General features: G+C 37.9%; 1 protein-coding gene across 7 annotated transcripts in view; it reads right to left on the bottom strand.

Annotated features, from left to right (window-relative positions):
• The window catches only part of PDE4D (phosphodiesterase 4D), a 1296708-nt gene that overhangs the window by 193752 nt on the left and 1090696 nt on the right, over positions 1–12260 (bottom strand). For all 7 annotated transcript variants that reach the window (XM_045847957.1, XM_045847956.1, XM_045847958.1 and 4 more), the window contains one exon: positions 4038–4229. In XM_045847957.1, the coding sequence (XP_045703913.1) occupies positions 4038–4229 (192 nt within the window). The remainder of the gene's footprint in view (positions 1–4037; positions 4230–12260) is intronic.

Genomic DNA, 12260 nt, shown 5'->3' with positions numbered 1-12260 from the left:
ATACTAATCAAACTGGAGAAAAAGATCCACCACAGTGTTATCGACAACAATGAGCAAAGATTAATATAGCTGGGAAGGGAGTAAGAGGGAGAAAAAAAAAGAAAGAAAAGGTTAAGATATGTCTATAGGAAAGACAAGTAATTTTGAAGTGATAGAAGGAGAAGCAATACTAAGAGTGAGGAATGGAAACCAGGATAAGACAGGGAAAAATGAAAATTTAGAGCAAAAAAAGAAAGGGCAGGAGGAAGACAAAATGGATAGGAGAGAGGCATGGTAAAATTTGAGATCTGAAATGCGAAAATAGTGAAGATCTAGAAATAAAATCAGAGAAATGCAACAACCACCACCATATCCACAACTGATGAGCAAAGACTGATAAAGGTGGAGAGGGAATAAGGGTATTTTAAGAACAGGAAAAGGAAGGTGAGATGACTAATGACAAGAAAAATGGTTTTGAGAGTCTAGAGAATAAGAATGTGGAATGGAAACAAGTTGTAGCAAGAGAGAAAATAAAAGTTAAAACAAAAAAAATAAGAAGAAAAAGAAGGTAAAATGCAATAAGAGAAGGGAGGAGCAAAATATGAGATATGAAATAAACTGTAATATAAAAAAACTAGTGACTTAATATGGGCAAACTTGAAGGATAAGAAATGAATGTTAAAAAGCTATGCAGGAGAGAAAATAATGCAAGTCGTGAAGAAGACCGCGGTGGAATTCATCTCACTGTTTTCTCTTTCTGGATCCACCCCTAGTGATGTCAGATGGTGTCCCAGTCTGGCCCTAGGAAGCCTGTTTGAAGCTACCAGTAATCCTCAGTCTGTGGCTGCCTACTTCCATTGTTAATCTAGTCCATCTGTATTCAGCAGTCAAGCTTAAGTACCACAGGGTGGGGCAGAGTAATTCCTGGGGCGGGGGGCTGCTATTGCTTCCCCTTAGGCTGATGCCACTCAGAAGGGAGTGCTCTGTCTAGGCAAGATGGCTCCTGCAGTATGGGGAATGATGCTGCACAGGGATCCTGGCAACTGCTGCCTTAGTTCTTTCCCCAAAGCCCCCATCCTCAGACTCTCCTCCAGCATCTCTAGTACACTGTCCCCACTTTGCTGTCCCCACTTTGCTAGAGCCCAGGGGGAGTGGCTGCAAGCAAAATTATGTGTGTTGGTCCTTTAAAAGGCTCTCTGTGACTCCAGCCATCTTTTCTGCAGACAGAAATCCTGCCACTTTTCATAGCTGGATGTTAACTGGGCTCCTTTCCTGGCTCTGGTGCTGTAGGCTGGGGAGCCCAACTTCGAGTTTAGACCCCAGAGTTCTCAAGGGGAACCCCCCAGACCCTGAATTCCCCTTCAGCACTTCAGCTGCCACTTGTGGGAGCTCAGCCAGCCCTCTGAAATCTCCTCTACACTCTATATGGGTCATGTTATGGTGAAGTGGTTTCTTCCATCTGTGTGTGGTTATAAGGCTTCTCTCCAGCTATTGTTCCATTGGTTATTCTGGATGATTTCTCAACAATTTCATTGTAATTCCAGATTGGTCCTGGGGGAGGTGAGTCTAGCTTCTACTTAGTCCTCCACCATCTTGGATCTCCTCTCCAGACTCACTTCTGAACTGAGCCATGATTTCCCCTGCCTCACATTATGCAAACATTGCTCCTTTAACCTGGTGCTCCCTGGATGGGATGCCTCACAGATGGTGCCACTGCACTTTACCACAAAGGTAGTAAGTGCAAGACCGGCCCATGGGCATATTGGGAGCTTGGCATACACTACAGTTGCTCAGTAAGTGTTTTCATTATGTGTGAATGATTAAATAAATGTCTTCAATTTCAAACCTGACAAAATGGGATTAAAACTACAGAAATAGAGGCATTGGAAAAAGGAAGTTGTTCTGGGGTAAAGAAGAGTACATACCATTAATACAAGGAATTAACAGTAAATATAGGGTGGGACAAAAGTAAGTTTACAGTTGCAAGTACCTGAAACACAGAGTTTATTATTTTATTATTACTTATTATTTACTGTATTATTTTCCACATGAACAACTGTAAACCTACTTTTGCCCTATCCTGCACAAGGCGGTTTTCATCTCCTGGCTTTGATCATTGTTTTGTTGGCTCTGCCCTCCTTCTCACGGACCCCTCCCTCACCAGCTCCTCTTATCACCCCGGAACACGCAGGAGCGGGCAAAGTAAGTTTACTGATGACAATAAAGAACTCTGAGCCAAGGTGTGCTTGTGCATGGCAAGTAGACTACACAAATGTGTAAATAATGAGTGCCAGTGATTTGAGCACTTACAAGATTGTACCTAAGGGCACTGTGCCATTGTGGCATTCTTTTGAGTTAATAAATCTATTGTAATAATCATAACCTTTTCCATGCTAACAACTATAAACCTACTTTTGCCCACCCCTGTATTTCCTCCAATAACTGGCAACATGCCTTCTACTTTATGGTAGTAGAATCTATTAATATCCAATCTTTAGTTAATAGATGTGCAAAGAGCAATATGAATGGGAGATAGATTTCAGAATATTAAGGCAACACAGTGTTGGTAAGAAAAGGGCAGAGAAAAGGTGTAGGTCTCTGGGGTGGGGACAGGAGAATGGGGAGATATAACTTATTGAAGGAGTTTTGTTGCCAAAAAAGCACAGGAAAAAATATACATTTTTGAAAGATCACGTAGTCCTGTGCATTATTATAGTAGATAGCGAGATACTTTTACCTTTAGTCCACAAGTACACAAATTAGAGCTTATATACATCTTTTTCACTAATCATTTGGTCTGAGATCTGTTATTCCATATATAGATTATACATTATTTGAAATCAAGAACATTGTCTTATGGTTTTCTTATATCTCCTGCAGTGCTTCAAACAGGGACAGCTATACAATAAGAGTTTAATAATTCACTATTTGAATTAAATGATTGTAGTTTAGTTGCTCATTCCTAGGGAGGCTACAGCATTAATTGTATTATCATTTTACAAATGTCAATAAAATGGCAACCGAGAGCAAATATGCTGTGAAAATGAGTAAAGCACAGTTTCATTTCTGGAGCCCCATTCAGACCCATTGGACTACTCTGGTGATCTGTTAGGGCACCGAGAACAACACTAGACCTGCAGAGGCCTTACGTAAGTTAATCTCTGTGAGATGAACGGCAACCTGCCCCGAGATTTTGAGATGGCATCCTGAGAAAACGGTGAGTGTTACTGGACAAATGGTTAGATACAGAGGAGTGAGGTGGAGACCAACTCTGTGTACGGCGGTAAGAATTACCACCAATGACAGTGTAGGTGTTCAGTGAGAGTACGGTCCCATTTAGAAGCTGCCATAACTTAGAAAGCTAAAGAACATGAGAGTAAACCCAGGACTTGGCTGCTGAGAAAATGAGCTAATAATCGTGCATGATCTGTGAACCTGCTTATCAGTTTTAATTATTTGCCAATTTGTGTTATCTCTGAAATGATATTGGAGTCTATCTAAGGCTTTCTGTGCTTGCCGCCAGTGATTCATGTTCTAAAAATAGTTTAATTTAGGCAACTCTATGCACCTCACCGCCCCCCTCCCCCACAAAGACCTCTCAAGTGATCTGGCAGACCCCTGCTAACATCTTTATGACACACCAATTGAGATATACTTAAAATGCTGTCCACTCTAGTATCACAGGGATTTTCAAACTGAGTTTAAAGTTTTTTGACATATTAGAAAATATTCATGGGGCTGGATAGCCAAAACTCAGTTCCAACATGAGTATAAATTAATGTTTTAAGTGCACATGTTTCCATTAAAAATTTAATTTTCGATTTTCTCAGACAATGTGTCTGTGGGAAAATAAATGCTTCTTATCAACAGCGACAGTGTACTCAAGTTAAATCTAACATTTATCTTCAGATTGTACAATTTTCCTCACCATTCCTTCTAAATTTTAGAACAATGGAGTCAAATGAATAGCACTGGTTTGACGACATCATCAACTCCAGAGATAAGCTAACTTGATTTTCCGTAGAAACTGCCTCTTCTCTTTCCCACCCCACACTTACATGTCGCTGGCGATGGAGGAGTTCCGGGACATAGACTTTGGAGAGAGGTCATAATCGCTGTCGGATCGATACAGGAACGACTCCCGACGTTGACTGTGGACAAAGTTTGCTTGGAGAATTAACCCAGATCCTGGGCTCGTCATGGGGTCCAAGGGACTCCGTCCCGCAGATGTGCCATTGTCCACGTCGAAACTGTGAAAGAAGGAAGAGAGATGATGTTGCTGTGAATACTCCCATGTTGACATTTTAGCAAAGGGAGGTCTCAGTTTAGGAACTGACAGTGGGAAAAGTCTACAGCTGGCCCTGTTGTTAAAAACCAGTAATACTGAAATACACAAAAGTGAAAGAACACAATGTATTCATACTCTTGTCTTCCTAAGCTTTGGGACACTCAATACTTTTGCTAACCAACCAGATACAAGACATAGGTCCCTTAACATCAGTTAAAAAGAAATCATTCTGAAAAGAAGAGTTCCCTTAAGTGTAGAATTTCTTTTAGGAAAAGAATAAATACATAGTAATTTACTAACTATTTGGGTTTAATTCAACAACTGCTCATTGTATGCCTAAGATCATCGCATCTGCATACCTGGGCTTCTCTCCCTTTCGTCCACACCTACACAATCACTAACTTCTATTGTATCCACTTCCCTCTGTCCCCTCTCCATCAACTCTCACCTACAATTGTAACAGCCTTAAAAATGAATCCATTTTCCACACTGTACTAAGAGTGATTCTTCTTAAACTATAAATCTGACTACGTCACTCATCAGTTTAAAACTTTTCAGGAGCTCAGTGTTGTTCTCAGGATAAAGTCCACATTTCTTGGCCATATTGACAGAATCTTAATAATCCATTCTCAACTACATTTTCCCAGCCTCAGCATGCAACTCGGTTACCAGGCTCCACCGGGCATTTCAGCTCCACCGATACAGAACCACCATCTCAGGCTACCATTACCTAACCTCCTGCTCCCACCTAATCGTTGTTCATCCTTGAGGAGTCAGCCTTCACTTGAAAGGCATGAGGTGCCCTTCTCTGTGCTCCCAACGCCCTTTCCCACTCCCTATCTGCAGCGATTACCAGGAATAGAAACTCTTACTGCTTGGTCCCCTTTCCTTGACTATGAGCTCTCTGAGAACAAAGACTCTGTTCCTAGCACTTCAGAAAACTTTGCTAAGTGGTTTGAATGAATGAGTGAATGAATGAAAGGCATCGTGCTCAGCAACACAGATTTTAGAGTTGAGGGAAAAAAGAATCACACATGCACAGTTTTTAACATCACAGCCCTTATAATCTACATAATCTTTCCACAGAGTGCTTTTCTAGTCAAACATCAACCAGCACTAAAATAAAGTCAGCTCACATGTGTTCTTATGAGAGGAGGGTAATAGCTCAGGAATGTGGTTAAAGATTGTTGAGTGAATAAATAAATAAATGAGTTCAAGTTCAGTTGTTACCAATATTTTTCCCTATTGGAACATTTATTCCAACTATTAGCCAGCTAATTTCAAAACTTTATTTTACTTTCCCCATTGGAATTATTAATAAATAGTGTTATGAGCCAAGGCTTAGAAGCCCAAGTGGAAGAAAAAGCTGGGGACTGGATGTCTCATGGCTCACCTATGAATCTATGACTAAATTGACTCGGTCTATCTAGTTCTTTTTAAAAAGAGGGAAAACTCATAATGTAGCTTTACCGGTCACAAACATTTAACATTTTCTTAGAATTGTATGTCTTTATAAATGCATTTATTTGGTCCTTAAAGGACAATGAAAGACCATCTAGGTGAATAGACTCATTTTATAGACACGAATACTGACCCCTAGGAAAGTTGCCTGGCCAAAGTTAACGGGCTAACTGGATTTAATGATCTGTTGCTCATGAAGTTCTTCCGGCTCCAGCATATAATTATGTAAACTACAAATGTGTGTTCATAACTGTGACACCCATACAGGGGACATTTGTTTCACCTAGAGAGGCGTGTCATGCTCGTGGGACTTTTGGCAATCCTGAGGAAGGCCAATAGGGGAAAGGGGCCTCCAATCACTAGAGAAACATATTAGGGATGTCTGGCAGACTCTTCGTGGGTTTGCTGAATTAAATACGCATTTACTAACCACCTGATACGAGCACAGTGAGATACAGAAGCTGAAGGAGATGAGATTAATCCAGGCTGGGGTATCTGAGAAGTCTTCATAGAAGAGAAGTATTTTATTTAAAGAGGGCATTTGAAGGAATTAAGTATACAGCTGAAAGATATGCAAGAACTCTGGAGAGGAGAAGAAATTTCTTTAGTCATGAAAGCTCATCAGCATGAGGATGACTTAACAGTGTGAACACATAAAAAAAAGGCTTATATTGAGTTCCCTTGAATATCAAGATGTTCTTACTGACGTATTTTAAATTTTATTGAATTTATGGAGGTTAATTAGTTAATTACACAGGTTTCAAGTGCACTGTTATATAACACAGCATCTGTATATTGCATTGTCAACAGCCATACCACCCTCTACGTGCACGGTCTCACCTGTTCTCACTGTTTAAGAAGATAAAAAATAAGAACCTCCTCCTTGCTACGCATTAACAAAAATATGAGAGATAAAGGAGTATAATTTATAGTTTACTTTTCTTAGTTCAATTGAGTAAATATTGATATAACCAAAAAATCAGTAATTTGTGTTTTTTATTACTATATTTTTTCCAATTAATTTAAGCAAGTCTTACAGACTCTCCACTACAAGGTTTATAACAAATACTGATAAATATCTTAAAACAGTTAAAATTTTGAAATATTACTCATTAAGACAAAAAATTTATTAATAGGTCATAAAAAGCTTAATATGGAATATTCTAGGAACTTTGATATTTTTCTTTGCAGGTTGTAATATTACATATTATCCACTAGATGGAGCTCATTTTCTTAAATAAGGAATTTTTTTACTTTGATTTTTAATTTTTTAAAATTTTTTTATTTTAATTGTTGCAGTACAATTTTCTATCTTTTACTCCCATCCTAACCCACCCACTCAGCCCTCCCCTTCTCCCTCCCATTTCTACCCACCCCTAGTTTTTATCCATGTGTCCTTTATACTTCTTCCTGTAAACCCTTCCCCTTTTCCCCTGAAATTCCCCTGAAATTCCCTCCTCTCCCCTCTGAACACTGTCAGACTGTTCTCTATTTCAGTGTCTTTGGTTTTATTTTGCTTGTTTCTTTGTTTTGTTGTTTAGGTTCCTGTTAAAGGTGAGATCATATGGTATTTGTCTTTCACTGCCTGGCTTATTTCACTTAGCATAATTCTTTCAGGAAAATCTTATTGTAAATAAACTTGAAGGCCTCAAGTTCATGAGTCAATAAAGACTCATGAATGTAAGAGGAGTTTAAGAAGCTGAAGCAGCATGGCTGAACCTAGAGGATGTTATGCCATGTGAAATACATCAGACAGAGAAAGACCCATATAATTTCACTTATATGTGGAATCTGAAAAAGCAAAATAAACAAAGAAACAAAATAGAAACAGACTCATAGATACAGAGAACAGACTAATGGTTACCAGAGGGAAAGGAGGTGGCAGCTGGGTGAAAAGGTGAAGGGATTAAGAAGTACAAATTGGTAGTTACAGAAAAGTCACAAGGATATAAATTACAATGTAGGAAATATCCTAAGTAATATTGTAATAACTATTTATGATGCCAGGTGGGTACTGGAAATATTGGGGGGACCACCTTGTAAAGTATATGACTGTCTAACCACTATGCTGTCCACCTAGAACTAACACAAAACAATAGTGAACGTAAACTGTAATTGAAAAAACAAACCTTTAAAAAGACTCATGAAAACAACCTCTTAAATATTATCCAAAAAATAAAACCTCACAATATATAGGAAGTGATTACTAAATATTAATAAAATTATATTAATCTAAAATATTAATATTGGTTTATAAACAGACTGAGAATGAAGATCTAAAAATGATCACTGATGTTTTATTAGATTTCTACTTGAAAAAAACAACAAAACCTTGAAAAACCTTAACTGAATTTTTATAACTAATAACTGAATACCTATTGGGTTGGGGTAAGGTCACAGCAGTATCATTTAATGGTCTGGGGAATCACTCTAAATTTTGGTAGCAAGCTTTCTCAGAATGTAGTTTTTAGGGGGAGGAGGGTCCAGGATCTGAGATCATTCACATGGTTGACTTCTATTACATTAAATGTTCCTATAATCAAAATTCATTATCAAGAAAAAGTAATACAATAATATTACAGAATCCCTAGGCAGAACCATTAGCAAATGCCAGTATTGGTGAATGGCTTTATAGAAAAACAGACTTTGCATTACCAAAGATTCAGTGAACAAACTATTAGAGTTTCTCGTATATCCTTAGGTTAGGACTTGATTAAATACAGAGATTTAAACATAGCACTTCTGTGTAAGGCATTTAAATCTAGTTAAGACAATATAACATAAAGCAACAGAGAAAAATAACAAAATGTGACATATCTGTATTAAATATTATATAAATAATAAATTATTAAATTGTGTTAATCAGGCAATCAGAGAATGTGATTTAGACAATGAATGTAGAAGGAGTTTAAGAAGCTGAGGGCTGTGCTTCTTTGAAGGGGAAATAAAAATATTTTTTTAATAATAATTTTTAATAATGTTAACAGAGTAGAGTTGGGGTAGGGTCTACAGACTGAAAGTTTGTGTCTGTCAAAACTCCAATGTTGAATTCATATATAACCTTCCTAAACTGAACCATGAAGGACTGGAAAATCTAAATAGACTGATCAACAGTGAGGAAATGGAAACAACCATTAAAAACCTTCCCCAAAATACAAGTCTAGGACCAGATGGGTTCAGTAGTGAATTCTACCAAACATTCAAATAATATTTAATGCCTATCCTTCTCAAACTCTTCCAGAAAATTGAAGAAGAGGCAATACTTCCTAGCATATTTTATGAGATCAACATAGCCCTGATACCAAAAGCTGGCAGGGATAGCACAAAAGAGGAAACTACAGATCAATATCTCTGATAAGTACAGATCAAAAACCCTAAACAGAATACTAGCAAACTGAATACAACAATACATTAAAAAATAACACATCACGGCCCTGGCTGGCGTAGCTCAGTGGATTGACCGCAGGCTGCGAACCAAAGTGTCGCAGGTTCGATTCCCAGTCAGGGCACATGCCTGGGGTGCAGGCCATGACCCCCAGCAACCGCACATTGATGTTTCTCTCTCTCTCTCTTTCTCCCTCCCTTCCCTCTCTAAAAAATAAAAAAAATAAAATAAAATCTTAAAAAAAAATAACACATCACAATCAAGTGGGGTTCATTCCAGGCACCAAGATGGTTCAATATATGCAAATTGATCAATGTAATATATCACATTAGCAAAACAAAGGTAAAAACCATATGATTTTATCAATACATGCAGAACAGTATTTGATATGATACAACATCTATTTATGATGAAAACATCCAATGAAATGGGTATGGAAGGAAAGTACTTTAACATAATGAAGGCCATATATGACAGACCTTCAGCTAATACCATACTCAATGGTGAAACACTGGAAGCTTTTCCTCTAAAATGAGGAACAAAACAAGGATGTCCATTCTCACCTCTCTTCTTCAACATAGTTCTGGAAGTCCTAGCCAGAGCATTCAGGCAAGAGAAAGAAATAAAAGGCATCCAATCTGGGAATGAAGAAGTAAAAGTGTCACCTTTTGCAGATGACATCATATTGTAAATAGAAAACTCTAAAGACTCCACCAAAAAAATTATTAGAAACAATAAACAAATAGAATAAAGTTGCAGGACACAAAATCAGTGTACAAAAAAATCCATTGCTTTCCCATATACTAACAATGAAATTTCAGAAAAAGAAATGAAAAACAAATTCCTTTTGCAACTGCAACTAAAAGAGTAAAATAGCTAGGAATAAACTTAACAAAAGATGTGAAGGCCCTATATACTGAAAACTACAATGCATTACTAAAAGAGATAAAAAAACAACAATTAAATGGAAAGACATTCTGTGCTCATGGATTGAAAGAATCAACAGAGTTAAAATCACCATAGTACCTAAAGCAATTCACAGATTTAATGCCAGCTCCATCAAAATGCCAATGTCATTTTTTAAAGAAATAGAACAAAAAAAATTATCAGATTTGCATGGAACCACTAAAGACTCTGAACAGGCAAAGCAATCGTGAGAGAAAAGAACAAAGCTGAAGGTATCATAGCTACCTGACTTCAAACTACACCACAGAACTATGACCAATGGAACAGAATTGAGAGCCCAGAAATAAAACCATATATATTTGGGTGAATAATGTCTGACAAAAGAGCCAAACACATACACAATGGAGAAATGAAAGCCTCTTCAATAAATAATGCTGGGAAAATTGGAAAACCACATGCAAAAGAATGAAACTAGATTATAGTTTGTCTTCATGTACAAAAATGAATTGAAAATGGATCAAAGACCAAAATGTAGGATCTGAAACAATAACTAATGTAGAAGAAAACACAGGTACTATCTCATGGACCTTGGTTGTAGAGAACATTTTCTGACTTTGAATCCAAAAACAAGGCAAGTAAAGGCAAGAATAAATGCGTAGGACTATATTAAACTAAAGAGCTTCTGTGCAGCAGAAGAAACCAACAAAACATAAAGGCAACCAACTGAATGGGAGATGATATTTGCAAAAAACAGTTCTGACAAGGGGTTAATGCCCAAATATATGAAGAACTCATATAACAACACTAAACAAACAATCTAATTAAAAAATGGGCAGAGGACCTGAACAGACACTTCTCCCAAGAAGACATACAAATGGCCAACAGATACATGAAAAGGTGTTCAAATTCAGTAGCTATTAGGGAAATGCAGATGAAAACTACAGTGAGATACCACCTCTCACCCGTTAGAATGTCTATTATTAACACAACAGGGAATAATAACAAGTGTTGGGGAGGTTGTGGAGAAAAAGGAACCCTCATTCACTGCTGGCGGGAATATAACTGGTACAGTCATTATGGAAAACAGTATGGAGGTTCCTCAAGAAATTAAGAACAGAGTTACTATGACCCAGCAATCCCTATTCTGGATGTCTACCTCCCAAAATTGAAAACATTTATTCTCAAAGATAAATGCACCCCTATATTTATTGCAGCATTATCCATGGTGGCCAAGACACGGAGACAACCAAAGTGTCCTTTGATAGAGAACTGGATAAAGAAGATGTGGCCCACATATACAACGGAATACTACTCAGCCATAAGACAAGATGAAATATCGCCATTTGTGACAACATGGATGGACCTTGAGAATATTATGCTAAGCAAAGTAAATCACTCAGAAAAAGCTAAGAACTACATGATTTCCCATGTGTGGGATACAAAACTGAAATTCATAGACACAGACAACATTATGGTGTTTACCAGAGAGGGAAGGGGGTTGGGGGGACAATAAAGGGCAAAGGGGACACATATATGGGAGATGATTTGACTTTGGGTGGTGGGTGCACAATGTAATACACAGATCATGTGCCATAGAAGTGCACATTTGAAACCTATGAGATCTTATTAACCAATGTCATCCCAATAAATTTAACAAAGGGAAATGTTAGAAAACCAAACTATATCCTTGTTTGCTCTGGGTAATAATACAAAATTTCAGCCAATCACTGTCTTTCTTTATATTTCTTATATATTTTTGGTTGAAAGGCCAAGCCCATGTAACTAAACATTTTAATTAGGATTGTAAGCTTCCCTAAAGGGATGAGCTACATGAACTTATTCTTAATCTCTCTTTGAAAATATAATAAAATCATTATTACATTTTCATCATTATACTTTGTCATTATTCCTTCCTTTGCAAAAAAATTCATAATTTGAAACTTAATTCACAATGTGATCTTATGTGGAGGTGGGGCCTTTGGGAGGTGATTAGGTCAGGAGGGTGAGCCCTCAGGAATGGGATTAGTGCCCAGAGAGTGCCCTTGCCTCTTCCCCCCTGTGAGGAGGAGTAGGCCCTCGCCAGACACTGAATCTGCTGGCACCTTGCTCTTGGACTTCCCAGCCTCCGCAACTGTGAGAAATAAATTTCTCTTGTGCACCCAGTCAATGGTACTTTGTTAGGGCAGCCTGAGACACCTGAGACAATGGGGTGGAAGGTGTGTAGTAACAGTGAAGGGACAA

This window comes from Phyllostomus hastatus, unplaced genomic scaffold (assembly GCF_019186645.2).
Source record: "Phyllostomus hastatus isolate PE091 unplaced genomic scaffold, TTU_PhHast_1.1 phas_contig_58, whole genome shotgun sequence".
Lineage (NCBI taxonomy): Eukaryota > Metazoa > Chordata > Mammalia > Chiroptera > Phyllostomidae > Phyllostomus > Phyllostomus hastatus.
This window is presented reverse-complemented; position numbering and strand designations above follow the sequence as displayed.